Consider the following 26,380-nt stretch of genomic DNA (forward strand, 5'->3'; position numbering starts at 1 on the left):
TCAGTATGCAGATGACCTCACCCTCGTCACTCACACTGAATGCGACCTACCAGAGATCTTGAACACCTACGCCAATTCATATGCACACTTCGTCCTTGAGGTGAACGCATGTAAGATTCAGATTCTTTTTCAGCTTGCCCCTGGTTAAACTGCACCTCCACCATCCATCCAGCTTAACGTTACTACCTTCTCCAATGTTATCCACTTCCAGTACCTTGGCTCCCACCTGTCCACCACAGGGGATATTGATGAAGATACAACATCGGATCAGATGTGCATCTCAAGCTTTTGACAGACTCCGTAACCATGTCTTCAGTTGTAGGGACATGAAATTATCTACAAAGTTGCACGTGTATCGAGCAGTGTTCCTTCCCACCCTGCTGTATGGCAGTGAGACATGGGTCGCATACAGGAGGGACCTCAAGGCACTTGAAAAATTTCACTGCGAAGACAATAGAACAAATGCTAGTATTTTCGCTGACACCAACTGCAGCAGCATTGGGGCTACCATTATCCATGAACAACTGCGTTGGATTGGCCATCTTACCTGCATTGACGACAGTAGACTGCCAAAGCAGCTACTTCAGTGACCTAGTGAATAGTAAATGTGACGCTGGCGGACAATGGAAAAGTTATAATGATAATCTTGAGACAATTTGAAAAAGTGCCAAATCGACCCACTCACCTGGGAGACGATCACTCAACACTATAAGCCTTGGAGGAGCACCACACGAGAAGGTGTCAATACAAGTTAGCCAGACTACATACCGAGACAGACAAGCGCCAGCACTGGAATGACGCTGCCGCTGCCCCTCCAGCACTAGATGTAGCCCTCCACTCATGCAATATCTGTGGACGGCCCTGCCGGTGTCTTATTGGCTTCTCGAGTCACTTCAGAGCTCACCAACGAAGATGACATCCTTAATAACTCACGTCATTGTAACAGACGGGTGATCGTCATACTTGATTCCGAGTTAGAGCAAATTAGTACTGTAGTAGTAGTAATGTCTACGTGTGTGTGTGTGTGTGTGTGTGTGTGTGTGTTTTAGGGACCCTTTGTTGCATCACGCTAACCTATATTAGAGACTGGTGATTCACATGGGCCCAGAGTTTAAGCGCCGCAGTTCCATGGGACCCCAGTGCTGTTTAAGCTTAGATTGGGGCCCATTAGGAAAGGCCCATTAGAACTGGGGACCATTGACTAGGAATAATTAGACAGGGGACCATTATACGGGGACCATTATACGGGGGCCATTAGACAGAAGACCATTAGACAGGTGACCATTAGGATAGGGGAACCATTGACAGTGGACCATTAGGATAGGGGGACCATTGACAGTAGACCATTCGGAGAAGGAGACCATTGGCAGTGGACCATTAGGACAGTAAACCATTAGGACAGGAGACCATTAGACAGGGGACCATTAGGACAAGGGGCCCATTAACAGTGGACCATTAGGAGAGGGGTCATTAGGATAGAGATCATTAAACAAGGACCATTAAGATGGGACACCATTACGACAGGAACTCATTAGGACAGAGAATCCATTACGATAGAGGACCCATGAGGACAGGGGCCATTAGGACAGGAGACCATTAGACAGGGCGTTAGGACAGTAGATCATTAGACAGGAGACCATTAGGACATGAGACCATTAGAAAAGGGACCATTAGGACAGGTGACCATTACATAGAGACTCATTAGGACTGACCCATTAGGACAGTGACCCTTTAGAACAAGGACCCATTAGGGCATGGGACCATTAGGTCAGGGGACCATTAGGACAGGGGACCATTAGAACAGGCGACCATTGGGACAGGGGACCGTTACATAAAGACCCATTAGGACAGGTACTCAATAGGACAGGGGACCATTATCCAGGGACCCATTAGGACTGGGACCCATTAGGGCAGCAGACCAATAGGACAGGTGCCCATTAGGACAGGAGACCACTAGAACAGGAGACCATTAGAACAGGAGACCATTAGGACAGGGGCCAATTAGGACAAGTACCCATTTGGGCACCTCAACCATTACCAAATTACTTAGTTATTTTTTCGCCAACGTCTTGACAGTGAACGGTAGACATGACAGTGAACAGAACATATGACAGTGAACGGTAGATCATGACAATGAATGGTAGATATGACAGTGAACAGTAGAGATGATAGTGAATGGTAGACATGACAGTGAACGGAAGACATGACAGTGAACAGAACATATTACAGTGAACGGTAGACATGACAGTGAACAGAACATATGACAGTGAACAGTAGAGATGATAGTGAATGGTAGACATGACAGTGAACGGAAGACATGACAGTGAACAGAACATATTACAGTGAACGGTAGACATGACAGTAAACAGAACATAAGAGTGAACGGATGACAATGCACGGATGACATGACAGTGAATGGTAGACATGACAGTGAATGGTAGACATGACAGTGACCGGTAGACATGGCAAGGGACGGTAGACATGACACTGAACGATAGACGTGACAGTGAGCGGTAGACGTGACAGTGAACGGTAGACGTGACAGTGAACAGTTTATCAATCTCCCTATTTCAGCCAAGTTAAAGTAAATCTAATTTATGAGGTAAAGTCAAACGTCAGGGAAGTAATAATTATTTCTTGTCTTTATTTCATCTTACGTCTACCCGGCCTTCTCATATACCCGGCCTTCTCATATACCCGGCCTTCTCATATACCCGGCCTTCTCATATACCCGGCCTTCTCATATACCCGGCCTTCTCATATACCCGGCCTTCTCATATACCCGGCCTTCTCTATACCCGGCCTTCTCATATACCTGGCCTTCATACCCGGCCTTCTCATTACCCGGCCTCATATACCCGGCCTTCTCATATACCCGGCCTTCTCATATACCCGGCCTTTCATATACCCGGCCTTCTCATATACCCGGCCTTCTCATATACCCGGCTCTATACCCGGCCTCATATATCCGGCCTTCCGGCCTTCTATATCCGGCCTTCTCATATTCACCTTCTCTATATATCCGCCTCCCCTATACCCGGCCTCCTCATATACCTGGCCCTCTTACACCTGGCCCTCTTACACCTGGCCCTCTTACACCTGGCCCTCTTACACCTGGCCCTCTTATACCTGGCCCTCTTACACCTGGCCCTCTTACACCTGGCCCTCTTACACCTGGCTCTCATTTCCCAACACATACAGGTAATATAAAAAAAACTAATTTAGACCTAAGAAACCCAATATTTTATACAGTACAAATTTCAATAGTGTTTATAACTATTAGAAATATAATATTGGCTTTACATGAACTCTTAACCAGAACAAAATTTGTGCAGCCCATTCAAATACTTGTGTGTGTGTGTGTGTGTGTGTGTGTGTGTGTGTGTGTGTTGTTTTGAGTCCTCACATCCACACTAAAGGTAAACAAATATTCTTAAAGCATTCAGAGTTCATCCTGCGCCGAGTGACTCTTCTCTTCCCTTTGTGGCGTTTGTCTCGCCTCGTCACCATCCACCACCTCAGCGTTGAGGAGGGCGTTGAGCTTAGTGGGCAGAGAGGCGTGGAACTCCCTCACCTGGGGACACAAGTCACACAGGTAAAACACTACAAGAGATGGACTGGTATTGTGAAGTGTAACTGATGAAGAGGAGGAGGAGGAGGAGGAAGAAAAGGGGGTGAAGGAAGAGGAGTCGAGGAAGAGGAGGGGGTGAAGGGGAGGAAGAGCAGTCCAGGAAAAGAAAAAGGAAGAGGAAGAGAAGGAGTCGAGGAAGAGAAGAAGGAGGAGGAAGGGAGGGAGGAGGAGGAAGGGAAGGAGGAGGAAAATGAGTGGAGGATGAGAAGGATGGAGGAGGAAAAGAAAGAGGAGGAAGTGGAAGAGGAAGAGCAGGAAGAAGAGAAAGAGAAGGAGGTGGAGGACGGGGAGAGGTATGTGTGTTATACACAACCAACAGTAAATCACACACCTTCTGACGACGGTCGGGCTTCATAACAGGTGGCAGTACCAGGGAGGCATAATGGAGGTTGTCCTCGGTGGCAGGTTCCCAGGTGAACCCAAGGGACCCGTCAGGAGTTGGGTTCCTGCAGAAGAGACAGAGAACAATGCTGTTGTAATCTTCCGTTCAGTTAAGGGAAGTTCGGATACAGTACATTGGAGACTTAAACAATCGATACCTCTACCATTCCTACCAGAACCTCTCCCATCACTACCCCTCCTACCAGAACCTCTCCCATCACTACCCCTCCTACCAAAACCTCTCGCATCACTACCCCTCCTACCAGAACCTCTCCCATCACTACCCCTCCTACCAGAACCTCTCCCATCACTACCCCTCCTACCAGAACCTCTCCCATCACTACCCCTCCTACCAGAACCTCTCCCATCACTACCCCTCCTACCAGAACCTCTCCCATCACTACCCCTCCTACCAGAACCTCTCCCATCACTACCCCTCCTACCAGAACCTCTCCCATCACTACCCCTCCTACCAGAACCTCTCCCATCACTACCCCTCCTACCAGAACCTCTCCCATCACTACCCCTCCTACCAGAACCTCTCCCATCACTACCCCTCCTACCAGAACCTCTCCCATCACTACCCCTCCTCTCCAGAACCTCTCCCATCCACTACCCCTCCTGAGAACCTCTCCCATCCCACTACCCTCTACAGAACCTCTCCCATCACTACCCCACCTACAGAACCTCTCCCATCTACCCCTCCTACCAGAACCTCTCCCATCACTACCCCTCCTACCAGAACCTCTCCATCACTACCCCTCCTACCAGAACCTCTCCCATCACTACCCCTCCTACCAGAACCTCTCCCATCACTACCCTTCTACCAGAACCTCTCCCATCACTACCCCTCCTACCAGAACCTCTCCCATCACTACCCCTCCTACCAGAACCTCTCCCATCACTACCCCTCCTACCAGAACCTCTCCCATCACTACCCCTCCTACCAGATCTTCTCCCATCACTACAGAACCTCTCCCATCACTACCCCCACACTAAAACCTCTCCAATTTACCCTGTGGCGGCGAAGTTGGTCCACATTTTTGACATAATGCTCCTCATCTTCAAGTCTTGGGTTGAAGTCAGCTGTCGTGCCCGATTGTGTGGTTTAAGTAAAGGGCCTCCAGAGAAGATGTAATACAAGTCATCCACGTGAGGAACCCCTGCAGGTGTGTAATGGCAATACTTATTAGTTTAGTGAGGTGTGTAGGTGTGTAATGATATCTGTTAAGTTCAGGTTTGTTGTGCGAAGGGTGGTAGGATACAGGTGTGGCAGAGGAGGTAGGGTATAGGTGTGGCATGGAAGGTAGGGTATAGGTGTGGCAGGGGAGGTAGAGTACATGTTTGGCAGAGAAGGTAGGGTACAGGTGTGGCAGGGAAGGTAGGGTACAGGTGTGGCAGGGAAGGTAGGGTATAGGTGTGGCAGGGAAGGTAGGGTACAGGTGTGGCAGGGGAGTAGGGTACAGGTGTGGCAGGGGAGTAGGGTACAGGTGCGGCAGGGGAGGTAGGGTACATGTGCGGCAGGGGAGGTAGGGTACAGGTGAGGGAAGAAAGCTACAGCAAAGTGCAAGTTTGACTCCCATTACATAACTGACACTTAAAGATACTTGTCTGTGACTTTACTCTACTCTAATCTACAATACTTAACAACCACTTAATACTCTACAGTACAACCTACAACTCATAACAGCCATTTAAGATTCTTTACAATGCTTTATAACCCTTAACTATCCCGTATATCCCTTAACAGCCACTTATAACCTTTCGCATCCACTTACACTCCTAGAAATACCACTTGAAACATTAGAAAATACTTACAACCCCCAAGAGTCACTTATACTTCTTGACAACCACTTATAATCCTTAACAATCGCTTATAACTCATGACAACAAGTTAAAACCCTTAACAACCCTTTAATAACTCTTTGACAGGCAGCTATCTATAACACCTTACAATCCCTTAACAACTCGTGATAACCACTTACAATGTTTTCCGACTTCGCTGTCAAAGTTGTCACTGAAGGACACCTCCCCTCGGTAACCAAACACATAGCGGTAGGTGGTGAGCCCGTGCCTGGCGTGTTGCTGCGTTACCAGGTCATGAGGCACCGCGAAGAATATGTCCGTGAAGAGCTGTAAAGGAGATCAGTGTATCTGGGTATATTGGAGTTCTCGTTTGTTTCCGCAAATAAATATACCCCTTCAACCCCTGGTAGGACCCCTTATACCCCTGACTGGACCCCATAAACCCCTGGCTGGACCCCTTATACCCCTGGCTGGACCCCTTATACCCCTGACTGGACCCCTTATACCCCTGACTGGACCCCTTAAACCCCTGGCTGGACCCCTTAAACCCCTGGCTGGACCCCTTAAACCCCTGGCTGGACCCCTTAAACCCCTGGCTGGACCCCTTATACCCCTGACTGGACCCCTTATACCCCTGACTGGACCCCTTAAACCCCTGGCTGGACCCCTTAAACCCCTGACTGGACCCCTTACTCCCCTGACTTGACCCTTTAAACCCCTGACTGGACCCCTTAAACCCCTGGCTGGACCCCTTAAACCCCTGACTGGACCCCTTACTCCCCTGACTTGACCCTTTAAACCCCTGACTGGACCCCTTAAACCATCATTTCACATAAAAGCTATTCATTTAAGCCTTCAGAATGCAAGGAGGCAGCTGGGTGGATTGGGAGTGCAGCCATAAGTACCAATGCTGTATCCGCTCGGCCTTTACATTCTATACCTTCAAACAAACATGACACAGAGAAACAGCGGCCCGGGAGACACGTCAGGCTCTTGACGCACAGCAGGTGGTGGAGGCCAGTCAAGGGAACGACGCCCCTCCACCAGCCGGAGACACCGACCAAGATGCTACCATGGTGCGGTGAACCCCCGGAGGAGGACGAGCTGCCCCTGCTGCCACACTTTTTTTTTAGTCTCCAGCCACACATACTACAGCAACTCACTTATGATAAATGATTCAGTTGTAACGGAACCCTCCCTCATTGCCAACCACTTCAATGAATATTTTATTAATGTTGGCAAAAATTTTGCAGAGAGCATCCCTGATCACCATGAGGAATTTAGAGCCTACATGCAAAACCGACAGCAAAATGAGCTGCTCTTATCCCCTGTCACAGCAGATGAATTGTTGGCCATCATAAAAATGTCCAAAGATGCAGCAGCAGGCGAAGACAATATACCAATGAGCATCATTAAGAAAGTAGCCCACTTATTACTACCTGTTCTCCTACACATTTTTAACTCCTCCTTCACTTGTGGCGTCTTTCCGGATAAACTGAAAACTGCTAAAGTCCTCCCAGCATATAAAAATCTGGGGACAAAGGTCTCTTCAAGAATTACCGCCCCATATCAGTCCTCCCAGCCTTAAGTAAGATACTAGAAAAGCTAGCATGTAGTAGACTAAATTCCTTCTGCAATGCCGATAACATCTTTACAGACTCCCAGCTCGGATTTAGAGCTACAATGTCGACTGAGAGTGCTCTGCTATCCTTTGCTAATGACATCTTAAATTCCTTTGATGACAGTCAGTTCACAGTCGGTTTATTCTTGGACCTCTCTAAAGCCTTCGATACTGTCGACCATACCACCCTCCTTTCAAAGCTTGAACATTACGGCATTAGGGGCCTGTCCCACAATTGGTTTACCTCATATCTGTCCAACAGGATGCAGTATGTCTGCTATAATATTCACCAATCTGACTCCTCGCCAATCCTGTATGGCGTCCCCCAAGGTTCTATTCTCGGTCCAGTGCTGTTTTTGTTGTACATAAACGACGTAGTCCACGCCAGCACACTCATAAAATACAACTTATTTGCAGACGATAGTAATCTCTATGCCAGCAACCCAGACCTCCATTCCTTGAGGAGAACTATGAACACTGAATTGACTAAAGTCAGGACCTGGGTAATACGTAATAAACTGACCTTAAACCTTGAGAAAACCCACTACACGATCTTTCACAGAAGGAAAAACTTACCCCTAGACTTGGACCCCCTGTACCTTGGTAATACAATCCTCAAACGTGAACAAAATACTAAATTCCTCGGAGATATTGTTGATGAGAAATTGAACTGGAGAAACCACATACAAGCCATTCACAGGAAAGTCAATAAACAGTGCGGTATCATGTATCACACTCGACAGTCACTCACTCGCACAGCAATGAAAAAATCTATCATGATCTTGTTTACCAACACCTGATACACTGTCATACACTATGGGAGGCCTCTGGCTCTTCAAAAACATAATCTCTGGTTACTGCACAAAAGAGAGTTGTATGGGCAATGACCAACTTGAAAAAACAGATCACAAAAACGAAAAATTTGCTTAATTGAAAATGTTAAAATTCGAAGATATTAACACCTACTGCTGTGCCTTCTTTGTTTACAAATCTATCAATCAGTTGCTTGACAATAATTATTTCCAGTTCGGCAATAATCAGAGATACAACTTAAGGCACCCAGAGCTACTAAGACCACCCCTCATGCACTCCTCCCAGTTCCAGACCTCCATAAAATATCACGGTGTGAAGGTGTGGAACAACTTACCCCCACCCATCCGAGCAAAGACTATGCTCCCTTCCTTTAAATCATCTCTTAAAAAATATCTATTGTCTAAATATTAATATTTCTTGTAACACCTACTATATTTACAGTACCTGCTTTTATTATACCATCAAAACCGTTTTATCGGAAATTATCATGCAAATAGATAAGAAATTACCATTGCAATAAATATAACTGCCAACTTGACAAAATCCTGACAGCTCTGTCCTCTTGTTCAACCTTATTACTGTACAACCCATGTTGTACTGCTCCCCCATTATACTTATGTTTTTCAAATCCACTGTAATTTATGTATATATAAATAAATAAATAAAAATAAACTAAAAAATAAAAAATAAATAAATAAAATAAATAAATATTGAAGTGATAACCGTGGTAACATTATGAGATGTTCTTATTACCACCATGCTATTGTACTATTCCAGATGATAGTAAATGTTACATAATACTTTATTGAGATAAATGTATAGTATATATCAGGTGCCTAAAAGAGAGCTCAGGTTCTCAACTGGCTCAGCCATGCTAATTTTGTTATTATCCACTCTTGTATCTGTGTTTTTCTGGCTAAATAAACTGTTTCAATTCAATTCAATTCAATTCACCAGGGGATGGGCCCAAACCCGCCCCAGTCATCAGGTACACCGTAGGGTCAAGACGGCTCCGCTGCGTCCATCAGACATCCAACCTACCACGTGAATATTCGGGAGTACAGGCATCCCTTGGCTTATTTACAGGATTAGAGGCAAAATAAGACCTCACCATATGTTTACTGTACCTGTGTGAGATCTTCGGCATGATCCTCGTCCAGTGGCATGTCGTCACCCAGGTAGTGTTGGTAGAGCTGCCTGCTGACCTCCACCTTGTCTTCTTTGTCCTGCACCGTCATTGATATGATTTCTGGTCCATACAATGTAAAGTTCTCCTCCAAGGCGATACGCAGGTGACTAAAGGACCATAATGCTGTGGGGAAACATGTCTTGGTGAGGCTTGGGAAGACTGATGAGGCTGGGAAGGGATTGGTGAAGATTGGTGATGTTAGGGAGGGATTGGTTAAGATTGGTGAGGTTAGGAAGGGATTGGTGAAGATTGGTGATGTTAGGGAGGGATTGATGAGGCTGGGAAAGGATTGGTAAATATTGGTGAGGTTTAAGAAAGTGAATTGCATTTCTCCTGCAGAAAGACGCATTTCATTATCTATTTTTACCATAAAGTAACTAGATAATTCAGCAGTTCTAATTGTTATCCCCCAAAGCACAAATAAATACAACTATCCCCACATACAAAAATCGGAACTCACCCATGCTACACAAGGCTCCGTCCTCAGAGGTGTGCCCAGCCAGGAGGTCGACCTTGTTGTAGCGCCCCTCAAGTATCAACTTGGCCGGCTCATCAGGAAGGTAATCCCCATCGACTCGAGGTGTGAAAACAACTGGCAAGATCCACCAAATCTGTGGGGTACAATAGGTAGTGGTGGTGATGTGGGGGAGAAGAGGTAGTGGGGATGATGTGGGGGAGAAGGGGTAGTGGTGGTGATGTGGGGGAGAAGAGGTAGTGGGGATGATGTGGGGGAGAAGAGGATGGTGGTGATGTGGGGAAGAGGTAGTGGTGATGTGGGGGAGAAGAGTGGTGATGTGGGGAGAGGTAGTGGGGATGATGTGGGGAGAGAGGAAGTGGGGATGATGTGGGGAAGAAGGGGTAAGTAGTGGTGATATGGGGGAGAGAGTAGTGGGGATGATGTGGGGAGAAGAGGTAGTGGTGGTGATGTGGGGGAGAAGAGGTAGTAGTGGTGATGTGGGGAGAAGTGTGTGGTGATGTGGGGAAAGAGGTGGTGGTGGTGATGTGGGGAGAGAGGTAGTGGTGGTGATGGGGGAGAAGAGGTAGTGGGGATGATGTGGGGGAGAGGTAGTGGGATGATGTGGGGAGAAGAGGTTGTGGGGAAGTAGTGGGGATGATGTGGTGGGGATGATGTGGGGAGAAGAGGTGGGGATGATGTGGGGAGAAGAGGTAGTGGTGGTGATGTGGGGGAGAGGGGTAGTAGTGGTGATATGGGGAGAAGAGGTAGTGGGGATGATGTGGGGAGAAGAGTGGTGGTGGTGATGTGGGGAGGAGGGGGTAGTGGGGATGATGTGGGGAGAAGGGGTAGTGGTGGTGATGTGGGGGAGAAGGTGGTGGGGATGATGTGGGGGGAGAAGAGGTGAGTGGTGGTGATGGGGAGGAGAGGTAGTGGGATGATGTGGGGAGATGAGGTAGTAGTAGTGATGTGGGGGAGAAGAGGTAGTGGGGATGATGTGGGGGAGAGAAGAGGTAGTGGTGGTGATGTGGGGAGGAGGGGTGAGTGGGGATGATGTGGGGAAGAAGGGGTGTGGTGGTGATGTGGGGGAGGAGAGGGGTAGTGGGGATGATGTGGGGAGAAGGGGTAGTGGTGGTGATGTGGGGGAGGAGGTGAGTGGGGATGATGGGGGAGAAGGGGTAGTGGTGGTGATGAAGAAGAGATAGTGGGGATGATGAGAGAGGTAGTGGTGGTGGTGGGGAGAAGGGGTAGTGGTGGTGATGTGGGGAGAAGGGGTAGTAGTGGTGATGTGGGGAGAAAGGGCAGTGGTGGTGATGTGGGGAGAAGGGGTAGTGGTGGTGAGGGAGAAGGGGTAGTGGTGGTGATGTGGGGAAGAAGAGGTAGTGGTGGTGATGTGGGGGGAGAAGGGGTGGTGGTGGTGATGTGGGGAGAAGGGTAGTGGTGATGTGAGGAAGAAGGGGTAGTGGTGGTGATGTGGGAGAGAGGTAGTGGTGGTGATGTGGGGAGAAGGGGTAGTGGTGGTGATGTGGGGGTAGTGGTGGTGATGTGGGGAAGAAGGGGTAGTGTGGTGGTGATGTGAGGAAGAAGGGCACTGGTGGTGATGGGGAGAAGGGGTAGTGGTGGTGATGTGGGGGAGAAGGGGTGTGGTGGTGATGTGAGGAAGAAGGGAGTGGTGGTGATGTGGGGAGAAAGAGGTAGTGGGGATGATGTAGGGAGAAAGGGTAGTGGTGGTGATGTGAGGAAGAAGGGGTAGTTAGGTGATGTGGGGAAGAAGGGGTAGTGGGTGGTGATGTGGGGGAGAAGGGGTAGTGGTGGTGATGTGGGGAAGAAGGGGTAGTGGTGGTGATGTGGGGAAGAAGGGGTAGTGGAGGAGGTGAAATGTATTGCTGACAACGTTACACCGAAACTCTCCGTTAACTAGATACGTTCACTTACCACCAATTCGAGAATAATTATTAAGTTAAGACAATAAAACTAGCTTTACCATAAAATCCGGGAACAATGAAGCCAGCTGACGGGCGTCCACCTTCTGCAGACAGGAAAGAAGGGCTTGGCTACCCTGATGGGCGGGGCATTTCATGGTCACACCCACCTCCTCCGCCAACTCCCGGAATTTTTCATATATTGCCCAATTCGAGATAGCTGTACCCGACTGCATGATGACCCGAGAGAAAAGTCCTGTGGGCAATAGTTTATTTAAAATAATTACAAGGGCAAGAGGTCACATGACAGTCTTCAGGGCAATAGAGGTCAATTATGACCTAATCTTGGAGCAACATGGGTCATAAGAGCATTTTTCTGGGTACCTGAATGACAGTGAAACCAAGTCACTGACTAATTGGTATACAGTGCATCTGGCGTCCTAACAGTTAAGCCATGTGACACTGGGTACACTTCAAGATGGATTTTCTAGAAAAAATAAATAATAAAAATTATATATACAATACATGCATATATTTATAACAGCACTTAAGATATTATAAAAACTATATTATGCAGTAAATCCGGGAGAAAGTTAACCCCCTCGATTAACTTTAAAAAATACTTCATCCTCTGAGAATAAGGGAGAGGCAGTAGTAACCATCCTCTCCCGGGTCCTGCTGCCGCCAACCTTAATATCCCCCCCCCCCCTCCCACGTCGGATCCAATGATCAGATAATTGCTCATTCAGGGACGATGTCCATATCAATAAGATAAATTAACTAAGAGCAGCCTTACAACTTTTTCTCTGATAACGAGCGACACGTCATTATCTTTAACATTATATCGTTGGTATTAGGTACTCAACCACGCCTCTTCATCTCAAAGTACTTGTCTGTTTGATCTTCTGCATTAATTGTTATTTTAAGGTCATTTATGCTGCCATATCGACACTATCAAGGTGTAGTATATCGCAATCTATCTTAAGCTTTAGTTAATTAAAGGTTGGTTTCTGTCGTCCGCTAAGTTTTTTCTACAAGAATCACCAGTGTTTAGTATACTCGACTCGTACAGTAGTGTGAAGTAGTGTGGGATGAACATGAAAGTTCCATCGGCTTCAAGTAAAACTAACTAATCTAACCCAACCATTATCAAGGTCACAATTATTAAGGAGAACTTTGACAATGTAGTTGTGGCGTCTCGTGACTGGCGCCGTGGTTGATACGGTCCTGCCATATACCACAGGTCAAGATAGTGTAGAGGAGACAAGAGGTGATACCAGCCTCGACTACACCTCCCACTTGTCGTAAGGCTGCCTGGTCTCATGGTCTACACCACCTCCCTCTCTCCCACCCCTATGTCCTCTACCACCCCTCTCTCCTCTACTTCCGTCTTCACCACCCCTCTCTCCGGCACCTCCGTCTTTACTACCACTCTCTACCACCACCTCCCTCTCTCTCCGCCCCCTCCCCTCTCTCCGCCCCCTCCCCTCTCTCCCCCCTCCCTCTCTCTCCGCCCCTCCCCTCTCTCCGCCCCCTCCCTCTCTCTCCGCCACCTCCCTCTCTCCGCCACCTCCCTCTCACCTCCACCTTCCTCTCACCTTTAGACTTGGGTGACAGCATGTGAAAGTGCACAGAGGCTCCACCAGCGCTCTCGCCGAAGATGGTGACCTTGGTCTTGTCTCCACCAAAGTTGTTTATGTTCCGCTGCACCCACTTGAGGGCCAGCGTCTGGTCCTTCAACCCGAAGTTGCCAGGGATCACCGAGTCCTCCGTCGACAGGAAACCTGAGGTTGTGAAGATAAGATAGTTGCATAACTGAGTCAACAAGACCTACATTATGATGACTTGAAAATATATTCTCTTAGGAAATAGTTAACTTACCTATATAAATCACTCGAGTCTCCGTAGAGAAGAGTAAAGGTGTGAAATTACAGAAAACACAGTCAAAATCAATCTCTCTCTCTCTCTCTCTCTCTCTCTCTCTCTCTCTCAGCTGAAATATTATAATTTCCTTCAGGATTCTATAATGGTAGTAGACATTGCATCTACCCTGAGAATTTACCCCTCACTGAACACCCACCTCCGCTTAATTTCCTCCCTGACATATATTACCATGACCGGCCTGACACCCCTCCTCCCTCACTGAGATACCTGGTGGTGCGAAATCGAGAGGATCAAGAGTGCCACAAGCAGTCATTAAAGGAATTCACGGGAATAGAAATGACCTTCAAAACAGCCCAAGACTCACCCAAGACCCCCAACCTGTACTGAATCACCACTAACACGACGTCATGGTCAAGAATCACCAGCGGCAGGTACTCTTTGGTGCTGCCAGAGAAGTAGGCCCCACCATGGATCCACACCATCACTGGAAGGTCCGCCTTTGGCCCATTATCCTGCAGGAGCAAAACAAAAAAAGACATCATAGGAGTGAAGGGCATTTAAAGTAAAGGTGCAGTTACCCCTAAATGAGGGTTAAGATCAAGGTTGGTAATTCTGTTTTCGGTTAAGGGGATCATCAGGGGTTTAAGGGGTCATGTAAGGGTTTAAACCTCAATATGTCCCATTAATCCCCCGATATGACCCCTTAATGACTTAACCTAACTTAATATAACCTAACCGCAACACCTCTAATACTCACCACGGGCGTGTAGACGTTGAGGTAGAGACAGTCCTCGACACCAAGAAGTTTCTCAGGTGGGACTCGGACTCCAGAGGTGAACATAAAGAAGGACACCTGAAGACATGGCTCAGGCAGCTTTGTGCCATCCCTCACGCCCTCCCACGGCTCGGAGGGTACCGGGTCCTGGAGGATCATATTATTATTATTATTATTATTATTATTATTATTATTATTATCATCATCTTCAGTTACGCATATATATTTACCTTAAATCTGAGGTCACCAACAGGAGGCTTAGCGAAGGGAATGCCTTGGTAAGCATACAGGGCCCTGCTGCTGGCCGACCTCTGGCGAACACCTGTGACCCAGCCATCCTCCGTCAGTACTGCTGGGGCGTCACTGCTACCTGCTGCCTTCAGTGACAATACGATTCCCAAGACCAACCCTCGAATCCTGAAAATAGGGGGGTGGTTAGAGGGGGTGGTAGGTGGTGGTGGCAGGAGGTAGGTGGTGGCAGTATTGTCGCCTATACCTATATTAGGTTACCAGTGACAAAACTACCAATTGTCACCACCACCACTACGAACATTTATTAACACTAATGACAACTCCTCCGCCAACAGTGACACCACTACCAATGACTTCATTATTTTCGCCACTAATACCAACACAACCAACACCCGACCAATACCTCACTTATACCCCCGACCAATACCTCACTTATACCCCCGACCAATACCTCACTTATAACCCCGACCAATACCTCACCTATACCGGACCAATACCTTACTTATAACCCCGACCAATACCTCACCTACACCGGACCAATACCTTACTTATAACCTTCGACCAATACTCACTTACCGACCAATACCTCCTTATACCCCGACCAATACCTCCTTATCCCGACCAATACCTCCTTATAACCCCTCAATACCTCACTAACCTTGTACACCCGACCAATACCTCACTTATAACCCCGACCAATACCTCACCTACTGTACACCCGACCAATACCTCACTTATAACCCCGACCAATACCTCACCTACACCCGACCAATGCCTCACTTGTACACCCGACCAATACCTCACTTATACACCCAACTAATACTAAACCCAACCAAATACCACACCCGACCAATACCACAGCCGACCAATTCTACACCCGACCAATATGGCACCAATATTAGACCGTAACTACCTGAACCAGTCACGTTCACGTTCTATCAAGCCACGTTCACGGTCTATCAGTCAATGTACGATAACAGTGTAAATATTCCGAACGAGGATCCTTATAATAACCTTGCCTGATAAATGAACCGACTGTACGCACTTGAGGTACAATCTCAACTCAATACTCATGACATGCTGGTTGATTATTGTGATGAGTGTGTGTTGATAGGAGTACTCACATATCCTGATAAGAACTTAAACGTACGAACCTTTATGAATCCATTTCTTGTCGCAACTATACTGAAACGGTCACGTTCCCACACACATTGATTTACGAGAATTTGTCAACTTACGATACTTTAAGAATTCATTTTTTATTGAAACTTCTGTGATAATTGAATTTTTTGTTACGAGGGAAATTTTAACGTACGATCTATTGTGACTCCATTGTGACTATTGTAACTAGAGAAGTTCTAGCTCAGTGAATTACGAGCAGAACTGAACATATGATGTTGTAAGACTGTAATTGTGCCGTACCGTGAGCAAGACGAGTGTGGTACCTTGAGCAAGACGAGTGTCGACACTAACCTAACACAACCAATGGCCCCTTGACACTAACCTAACACAACCAATGGCCCCTTGACACTAACCTAACACAACCAATGGCCCCTTGACACTAACCTAACACAACCAATGGCCCCTTGACACTAACCTAACACAACCAATGGCCCCAAGACACTAACCAAACACAACCAATGGCCCCAAGACACTAACCTAATACAATCAATGGCCCCAAGACACTAAACTAACACAACTAATGGCCCATTGACACTAACCTAACACAACCAATGGCCCCTTGACACTAACCTAACACAACCAATGGCCCCAAGACACTAAACTAACACAACCAATGGCCCCAAGACACTAACCTAATACAATCAATGGCCCCAAGACACTAAACTAACATAACTAATGGCCCATTGACACTAACCTAACACAACCAATGGCCCCAAGACACTAAACTAACACAACCAATGGCCCCAAGACACTAAACTAACACAATCAATGGCCTCTTGGGCTCTCAAACCTAACACTCAGCCACTCTCGACCATTCATCGTTTAAGTCAGAAGGAGGCCAGTATGTACTCTACATACATCCCTGCTGGCCGCCTGTCACGTCCAATAATCGTATCTGACTCTCACTTACACCACGACGCAAAACTTACTTCCCAGAACTGGTTGAGCACATACGACTTCTGACTGATGACGTGAGTGTGTCTTATTGAAACATTACACCCGCAGTCCCGTCCACACCACGAGTCTCCACACTACACCCCAGGCCCGTCCACACCATGAACTCCACACTACACCCCGGCCCGACCACACCATGAACTCCACACTACACCCCGGCCCGTCCACACCATAACTCCACTCACCCTGGCCCGTCCACACCATGAACTCCAAACACCCCTGGCCCCTCCACACCACGAGCTCCACACACCCTGGCCCGTCCACACCACGAGCTCCACACTACACCCCAAGCCCGTCCACACCACGAGCTCCACACTACACCCCAAGCCCGTCCACACCACGAGCTCCACACTACACCCCCAGCCTGTCCACACCACGAGCTCCACACTACACCCCCGGACTACACATCCTCTCACTAAAGCAGTTTGTGACGAATGATTTTTCCCCGAGAGAGGAGGAGCTGTGGGATTATTGGCCTCTGGGCTCTGAATATCACTAAGTAGGAAGGAGAGAGAGAGAGAGAGAGAGAGAGAGAGAGAGAGAGAGAGGACTCCGCAAAACTACAGGAAGATCTAAACAAATTTTTCGAAGTGGTCTGAAAAATGGCAGATGAAATTCAACGTGGACAAATGTAAAGTACTCAGTATAGGAGATGTAAACAGGGAAACCAGATACCAGATGAACAACGATGTTATTGAGAAATCCGACTGCGAGAGAGATTTAGGAGTAATGATAAGTAGGAATCTTAGGCCAAGTAAACAATGTGTATTTGCTCGAAACAAGGCTAATAAAGTACTTGGGTTCATACAAAGGAGTGTTAGTTACAAGACTAGCGAGGTCATCTTAAAACTATATCTTGCATTTGTGAGACCTCACTTGGATTACGCAGTTCAATTCTGGTCACCGTATTACAGAATGGATGTAGAATCCTTGGAAAGAATTCAGTGGAGAATGACAAGACTAATCCCGGGGATTAGTAACCTTGAGTACAGAGACAAGTTAAAGCGTCTTAATTTGCACTCCCTCGAGAGACGTAGAGAGAGGGGCAATATGATAAAGGTGTATAAATGGAAGTCAGGGCTGAACAAAGGGGACATTACAAAGGTACTCAAACTATCCAACCAGGAGCGAACTCGTAACAATGATTTTAAATTAGACAAATTTAGATTTAGGCGTGAAATAGGTAAACATTGGTTTGGAAATAGAGTAGTGGATGAGTGGAACAAGTTACCAAATAATATCACTAACTCGAATACGCTGGATAGCTTCAAACATAGGTTGGATGCCTATATGAGCAATAGGGGTTGGGTGTAAACGGGACTGCCCAGTATGGGCCAATAGGCCCGCTGCAGTTTCCTCCATTCTTATGTTCTTAAAAGATGGTTTTTATTCACTATTACTCACTCCTATTAACACCATACTACCTACGTCTTCCTGTTATTCACAGTCGACTATACACTAATTCACGAAATATTTTTAATTGTGGGTTTATTCACACTTAAATATCGTACTCATTATATAACCTGAAGATTAGACACCCTAACGTTACCTGGGGAGATTAAGTTATGTTAGTCAGGGTATTTAATCATCAGGTGATACTTAGGTTAGATTTGGTTGGGTTCAGGGTTGGAGTAATTGCATTTGTAATTTAATTGAAATGTAATTAATTACAAGAAAATATGAATTGTAATTGTAATTGAAAATCTATCAGTTAATTGTAATTTAATTGTAATTGTGAACTCGGTCTCCCGATTAAATTTTCCAATCAACCGCCATCATGACCATGGTCATTCCACTGACGGCCACCCACTCAACAGCCAATTGCAGTACTGTGAACCATTGGCTAGACTCCTGCTGGACTCTGTGAAGAAAAGGTTGGACCCATACATAGAAATGAGGAATGTTCGAGCAGCGGCTTTTCTGGATCCTAGGTTCAAACTGGACTGGCTGTCGTCACAGGAACAGAAGGACCAGGTACTGATTGATATCAAGGAAATGTTGGAAGAATCGGAGGCAGTTCAGGAGGGGTCAACAGAGGAAGAAAATGACAAAGATAATCTAGCAGAAGGATTACCTGAATGAAAAAGACCCAGACTTTTCACCTTCATGCCACCAACTAGGCCATAAAATCAACAGAGCATCAGAGGGAAGTACAGCGAGTCTTCTGTTGAAACAATATGTTGAAGAAGGAACTATCCCATTTTCAAGTAATCCAATGTTCTACTTGAAAGAAGTGCCCCAACTTTGTACCCACTGAAGAACCTGGCATGGGAGCTGATGGTGTGTACTGCAACGTCTGTTCCATCCGAGCGAGTTTTCAGCATTGCTGGAAATTATTTCACAACCAACAGGGCCCAACTTGGTGTCGCTTCTTCCTGTCATTGTTAATGATAAAGTGTAATGGCGAAATATTTGAAAAACTCACAGCTTTGTAAATATTATGTGTAACTTGCAGTATACATGGAGAGCACTGGAATCTTGATAGCCTATGTCTGCTTTTTTCGCAATAGTTTTGAGTGAAACATATTCATCAACACGGATTTAGCCCTTAAAACTAGACAGCATGACGATTTTCTTTTCGAAGGGTGAGCTAGCATGTAGAAACTTGTAATTATAATTAAACTTTTGATTTTCAAATTCTAGTTATAATTTAATTGAAATATTTAAATGTAAGTGTAATTTAAAATTCAGGCAAGTATTTGTAACTGTAATCGACTTATAAAAGGTGTAAGAGCTCTAACCTTGGTTGGGTTGGGTTTGGTGCTTAACGTATGGCGATATAAGCTGGGGTTGTACAGATTCATTTCACTTACGAATTCTCAAAGGCCTGTTGACTCAGTTCGTCTTGTATTATAAACAGTTAGTTCACCAACACAATTTTCATTCACACATCTCAAGACACAATTAGAACATAGAAGTAAACATTATAAAAACTGTTGACTTGTTTACCATCAGCTGACGACTAGTCCAACAGGTGAGTGATCTATCAAACTCTTGTCACCTCAGGATTGGTTCTCTCTCTAAATATTCTCAATAGTAAACAATGAAGGATACGAACGTAAAATATTTACTGTGAGATCAATTAACCTTTATCGTTCTAACTTAATCCAACCAATATACCTACTTACGAAGCATAACCTAACCTACACCTAGCCAAACATGACTTAGGACGACGAATGCTTACCTCATGTTTAAAATCCTACGTTGGTATTCCTGGCAGCTTGAGAATCTTTAACAATATAAATGTGTCAAAAAGGCGGCAGGCTCGACTAACACGTCCTCTCGCTTCTACCTGGTCGACGGCCGCCGTGGCAATGATAGCAGACAAAGAAGCAACCTACTTTTCTGCGGGCCACTGACTGCGTGAGCCAGACGTAATATTTACCCTGTACGACAACACCACCCAGTAAAGGTGACATTTGACTTTACTGTACATAGCAACCTTTCCTGTGTCTATGTATAGAATGAATCAATGTGAACTTGTGTGACGATTTTCTTTTTAAATGTCTATCTATCTTTCTAGATCAGTGGTTCCTGAACAGAGAGGTTGGTGGGGGGCGAGGTTGGTAGGGAGGGGGGAGGGGGAGTGGGGTGGTGTGTGGTCATGTGAAAAACATATATATTAAAAAAATCTTTATTAGGATATTTTCAATAAAATTGTGTAATAACCTTTTTTCTTGGTAAGTTTCAATCTTCCCCTGTGTGTGTGAGACCTGGATAAAATAATTACGAATTACTTGATCATAAAAGTTATTTAAGTACGAGTAAAAGGCGTAAACTTTACAAAAAAATTATTAAATTTATTTAAAAAAGAAAAAGGTTGAGGGTTTTGTAATAAACAACAGGTGGGGCAGGAGGGATGTGAAAAAGTTGGGGTTTCACTGATCAAAGATTTACTCCCATGAGCCAATCCCATCCTCGTCTCATACACTACATGCATAGAACATAGAACAATTCCTATTACTTCATTGTATAAATTAGGTTGGGTTTTCAAATTCTTCAAATTATGAAAAAGGCGGAAAGAGGAGGAAAAATTACAAGTCTGCACAGTCAAAAGTATTATTCGTAGTTTACCCTAAATCATATTAGTGTTGAGGACCATTTTCTTTTTACATTGACGTCATGGGTTAGGATAAACTTAAGGATTTCTTCTGGCGAGTCGAATTGGGGGCGCAGAGATTCTTTAACATGTATCAAGGGCAGATCCAGGTGGGGTCCTAGGGGTCTGGACCCCCCCTTTTCACCAGAAAATTCCAAAACTTTTCCCTTAATGCAGTATTGTGCTTAGGCATTTTTGCACAGTAAAAAGTATTTACTATTGACTTCAGAATATCTACTAATACCAAGTGAACAATACTGCGCATGGCTTCAAAATGCGCTCACCATGTTCCCCCACCCACAACTTCTTGGACCCCGCTTTTAATATTCCTGGATTCTCCTCTGCGTACTGTATATAGTATGGATATTTTGAAATCGAACTCTGAGTGATCAAGAATTTGGCACAGTATTGTCGGGTAGACGCTAGGGTCACCATCCCATAACGTGAAAAATAATGCAAGAGAAAAAATAAATCACAGTAGCAGACGAAATATTTTCACCAAACACCTTCGGCGAGAAAGTACTGGCCACTGAGGGATGCTGTTTAGAACAAATATTTCTTATGTCGTTGTGGGGTTTTATCTATGATTTATTGTGTTGTCAATCTGTGGAAGTCATGTACAGACAAGTAAGAACAAGTAAAATGAATATTATTATGACTCGTTCAGAAGCACATTACTACGAGTCTCGCAAGTCATCCCCTCCCCTTCAGTCACCAAAATGAACTTTATGCCTGCATCTATAAATATATTTACTGAATAAACTGACGAAAATTATTATGCATTTATCTCTACAGATAATACAGGAGACTTTGGAAAATTACTCTACCTGTAACTAACTCCTAGTTCGTTGTTGAGATATTTTCTATGGAATCAATACTAAGTTATGTACTGATGATACTTTCTGTGTACTTAATATTTAGTTATGTATGTGTATTCATATCAGAATGTATTTATCTGTAATTGTAATTCTATTTTTTTAATAACGTGTGTGTCATGGACGGTGATACTGTATGGCAGGTGCAGCACATCACAGCGTGTGGCAGGTGCAGCACACCACAGCGTGTGGCAGGTGTAGCACATCACAGCGTGTGGCAGGTGTAGCACATCACAGCGTGTGGCAGGTGTAGCACATCACATCGTGTGGCAGGTGCAGCACATCACAACTTGTAGCAAGTGCACCACATCACAGCTTGTGGCAAATGCAGCACATCACAGTGTGTTGCAGGTGTAGCACATCACAGCGTGTGGCAGGTGCAGCAGATCACAGCGTGTGGCAGGTGCAGCACATCACAGCGTGGCAGGTGCAGCACATCACAGCGTGTGACAGGGGTGCAGCACATCACAGCGTGTGGCAGGTGCAGCACATCACAGCGTGTGAAAAGGTGCAGAACACAGCGTGAAAGGTGCAGAACATCACAGCTTGTAGCAGGTGCAGCAAATCACAGCGTGTGGCAGGTGCAGCAGATCACAGCGTGTGGCAGGTGCATCACATCACTGCGTGTGGCAGGTGCAGCAGATCACAGCGTGTGGCAGGTGCATCACATTACTGCGTGTGGCAGGTGCATTATATCTGGCGTGTGGCAGGTGCAGCACATCGCGTGTGGCAGGTGTAGCACATCACAGCGGGTGGCAGGTGCAGCACATCGCAGCGGGTGGCAGGTGCAGCACATCGCAGCGTGTGGCAGGTGCAGCACATCGCAGAGTGTGGCAGGTGCAGCACATCGCAGCGTGTGGCAGGTGCAGCACATCGCAGCGTGTGGCAGGTGCGCACATCGCAGCGTGTGGCAGGTGCAGCACATCGCAGCGTGTGGCAGGTGCAGCACATCGCAGCGTGTGGCAGGTGCACATCGCAGCGTGGCAGGCAGCACATCGCAGCGTGGCAGGTGCAGCACATCGCAGCGTGTGGCAGGTGCAGCACATCGCAGCGTGTGGCAGGTGCAGCACATCGCAGCGTGTGGCAGGTGCAGCACATCGCAGCGTGTGGCAGGTGCAGCACATCGCAGCGTGTGGCAGGTGCAGCACATCGCAGCGTGTGGCAGGTGCAGCACATCGCAGCGTGTGGCAGGTGCAGCACATCGCAGCGTGTGGCAGGTGCAGCACATCGCAGCGTGTGGCAGGTGCAGCACATCGCAGCGTGTGGCAGGTGCAGCACATCGCAGCGTGTGGCAGGTGCAGCACATCGCAGCGTGTGGCAGGTGCAGCACTTCGCAGCGTGGCAGGCAGCACTTTCTGCAGCGTGTGGCAGGTGCAGCACATCGCAGCGTGTGGCAGGTGCAGCAGGTGCAGCACATCACAGCATGTGGCAGGTGCAGCAGATCACAGTGTGTGGCAGGTGCAGCACATCACAGCGTGTGAAAAGGTGCAGCACATCACAGCGTGTGGCAGGTGCTGCACATCACAGTGTGTGGCAGGTGCAGCACGTCATAGCGTGTTGCAGGTGCAGCACATCACAGCATGTGGCAGGTGCAGCACATCACAGCGTGTGGCAGGTGCAGCACATCACAGCGTGTAGCAGGTGCAGCACATCACAGCATGTGGCAGGTGCAGCACATCACAGAGTGTGGCAGAGTCAACACAGCAGACAAGACAATGTGCGCCGCCGTGTTTTCTCACATAACAAACCTGAGCAGTTATTTGATTATAACGCCAGACACAGGTAGTCCCCTCTCTACACCCCGTGCCCCACTCTACACCCCCTGTCCCTCTCTACACCTCCGTCCCCCCTCTACATCCCGTGCCCCCTCTCTACGCCCTCCTGGCCCACCCTTCACTTTCCTGACCCTTCCTACACCTCCTGGCCCCCTCTACACCCTCCTGGCCCCCTCTACACCCTCCTGGCCCTCTCTACACCCTCCTGGCCCTCTCTACACCCTCCTGCCCCTCTCTACACCCTCCTGGCCCTCTACTGGGAAATGTTAGGTAGGTTGATCTGAAGGTGCATTAAGATGAGGGGTTAATCTTTAGGTGATCCTTATAATCTACTAATATATGAACATAAACAAAGACGCTTCAGGGGAACAGCTGGACTCTATAGCTTCTCATCCAGTTCATCACAATATTCAAAACGGAGAGGTAATGACTGTCGTAAACTGACTTATATACACAATCGAGAACAAAGACTGATTGTACGCCGGGTTAATTAAAGCTCCTGTCCTATTGTGTTAGAGAGAATAACTTTGTTTATGTAGTAACAACGCCATCTGTGAGTGTGCGCCCGAACCAAATACAGGAAATGGTTACTGCTCTCTAGTGTGGTTAATTCACTATTGAGAACATTTAACTCAAAAGTTAACTTGCAAGAAAAGTTTATTTGACAAATCCGTCTGTATGTTTGTCAGAGACGCGTCAACAGTTGCAATCGGTGTAGCGGCCGGGGTGAAAGTTACCATCGGCGATAAACCAAGACCAAGAAGTGTATCAGTGTGTTTGTTTACATCCCATTGTTGACTGTCATGTTTCAACCCAAATTGGCGGCGTTGAGTTTCCCATTATTGGCACTAGAGGGTCACTATGGTTCTTTCAACACCAGCAGTCGTCGCACCTTTACCGCAAACTCACTCATGTATTTTTTGTCAATACAAGTTTCTTCCATTATTTAACTCTACTATTTTCATTTTTTTTCACTACTTGACCAAGTTAGAACTGGGGCCGCGTGGAATTATGGAATATAAAGACTAGGGCCCATTAGAACTAGACCCCCAATTGACAAAGAGGTCCGTTCTACCTGGCGAGCGGCAGTGTGCTCGTGGGAATCTTTATATACATACATACTAAATACATTTAAACAGTGAGTTAGTTCCAAGATAAATACATTCCAGCAGAATACCGGAGTTTACCTTAGCGTCAGCGGCGATGTCAGCTGGGGGCCCTAAGTCAGGACACGTCAGCGAGCCAACCCACCCACATTGTGTGCTTTGACCATCACGCGCTGTTGTCCCCCAAGGTTGGCAGCCCTGACTGATGCGACGCCAGGCCGGCCATATATGGAGGTAATTTCAGGCAACTTTTGGTATTTATTATATCACTCAGGGTGGCAGTGACTGGCGGAGACACAACGGTAATTACTTTTAGCTATCACGCGGTGTCTTTTCCGTTTTCCGAGCAAATTTACAGATGCGTGTCACAAATCGCGTGCACGCACACACACCCAAGCTAAGCCCGCAAAAAAAAAAATTATATATAAAAAATATATATATATATATATATATATATATATATATATATATATATATATATATATATATATATATATATTACTCCTGATAAACTATTTTGTTTGCATCCTTGCGCTGTTTATATACATTCTTTATACCTGTACAGTATACCAAGACTATCGTGATTGTGGGCGTGGTGGTGAATACATGATAGAATCGTGACTGTGGGAGTATGTGGGCGTGTGTGGGCATATGTGGGAGTATGTGGGCGTGTCTGGTCGTATGTGGGCGTGTGTGGGCGGGGAGAGGCGAGCATCCTGTGGCGGGTATTTCCACAAACCAGGAACTATTTGGTCAGTGAGCGATATCCATCACGTGAGAGACAGAGGCAGCCGGGGTCCTGCCCGTGTGTGTGAGCCCTGCCAGTGTGTCTTGACCCTGCCAGTGTGTCTTGACCCTGCCAGTGTGTCTTGACCCTGCCAGGTGCCAATGCTGACCCTGCAGTGTGTCTTGACCCTGCCAGTGTGTCATGACCCTGCCAGTGTGTCTTGACCCTGCCAGTGTGTCCAGCCCTGCCAGTGTGTCTTGGCCCTGCAGTGTGTCTTGACCCTGCGGTGTCTTGACCCTGCCCAGTGTCTCTCGAGTCCTTCAATTTTTGATACAGTAGCACTGGGGTCTATTAGCACTGGGGTCTATTAGCACTGGGGTCTATTAGCACTGGGGTCTATTAGCACTGGGGTCTATTAGCACTGGGGTCTATTAGCACTGGGGTCTATTAGCACTGGGGTCTATTAGCACTGGAATCCAATAAGGACTGGGGTCTATTAGAACTGGGGTCTATTAGGACTGGGGTCTGTGGGACTGGAATCCAATAAGGACTGGTCTGTAGAACTGGGGTCTCTGTGGGACTGGGGTCCTGTGGCACTGGAATCCAATAGGACTGGGGTCTGGGCTGGGGTCTCTGTGGGACTGGGGTCCTATTAGGACTGGGATCCCAGTGGGACTGGAACCTATTGGGACTGGGATCTGTGGCACTGGGGTCTGTTAGCACTGGGATCTATTAGCACTGGGTCCTATTGGCACTGGGTCTGCTGAGGACTGGGGTCTGTTCTTTTCAGAATCAATAAGGACTGAGGTCCTATTAGAACTGGGGTCTGTGAGGGACTGGGGTCTATTAGCACTGGGGTCTATGAGGACTGGGGTCTATTAGCACTGGAATCAATAAGGACTGGGGTCTATTAGAACTGGTGTCTATTAGGACT

At 46.8% G+C, this 26,380-nt stretch overlaps 1 protein-coding gene across 1 annotated transcript; it reads right to left on the reverse strand.

Moving 5' to 3' along the window:
- Nucleotides 1–2,624: 2,624 nt before the first annotated feature.
- LOC121857017 (cholinesterase 1-like) lies at nucleotides 2,625–20,192 on the reverse strand. Its single transcript, XM_042352827.1, has 13 exons — nucleotides 20,049–20,192; nucleotides 14,707–14,893; nucleotides 14,459–14,623; nucleotides 14,066–14,213; nucleotides 13,416–13,601; nucleotides 11,880–12,073; nucleotides 9,902–10,052; nucleotides 9,380–9,564; nucleotides 5,998–6,145; nucleotides 5,028–5,175; nucleotides 3,963–4,077; nucleotides 3,038–3,574; nucleotides 2,625–2,815 (listed from the first exon to the last, which is right to left on the reverse strand). The coding sequence occupies exons 1-12, from the start codon at nucleotides 20,051–20,053 to the stop codon at nucleotides 3,443–3,445; spliced, it is 1,764 nt and encodes a 587-aa protein (XP_042208761.1). The 5' UTR covers nucleotides 20,054–20,192; the 3' UTR covers nucleotides 2,625–2,815; nucleotides 3,038–3,442.
- Between the last annotated feature and the right edge of the window lie 6,188 nt (nucleotides 20,193–26,380).

Source organism: Homarus americanus, unplaced genomic scaffold (assembly GCF_018991925.1).
Source record: "Homarus americanus isolate GMGI-L3 unplaced genomic scaffold, GMGI_Hamer_2.0 scaffold44060, whole genome shotgun sequence".
NCBI lineage: Eukaryota > Metazoa > Arthropoda > Malacostraca > Decapoda > Nephropidae > Homarus > Homarus americanus.

Bases quoted from the DNA above. Each gene is read 5' to 3' on its own strand.
- LOC121857017 (XM_042352827.1), bottom strand. The intron at 10,053-11,879 runs GTAAAGCTAGTT...TGTACCCCACAG, and splicing joins CATTGTTCCCGGATTTTATG to ATTTGGTGGATCTTGCCAGT. The intron at 4,078-5,027 runs GTAAATTGGAGA...TCTCTTCTGCAG, and splicing joins ACCAACTTCGCCGCCACAGG to GAACCCAACTCCTGACGGGT.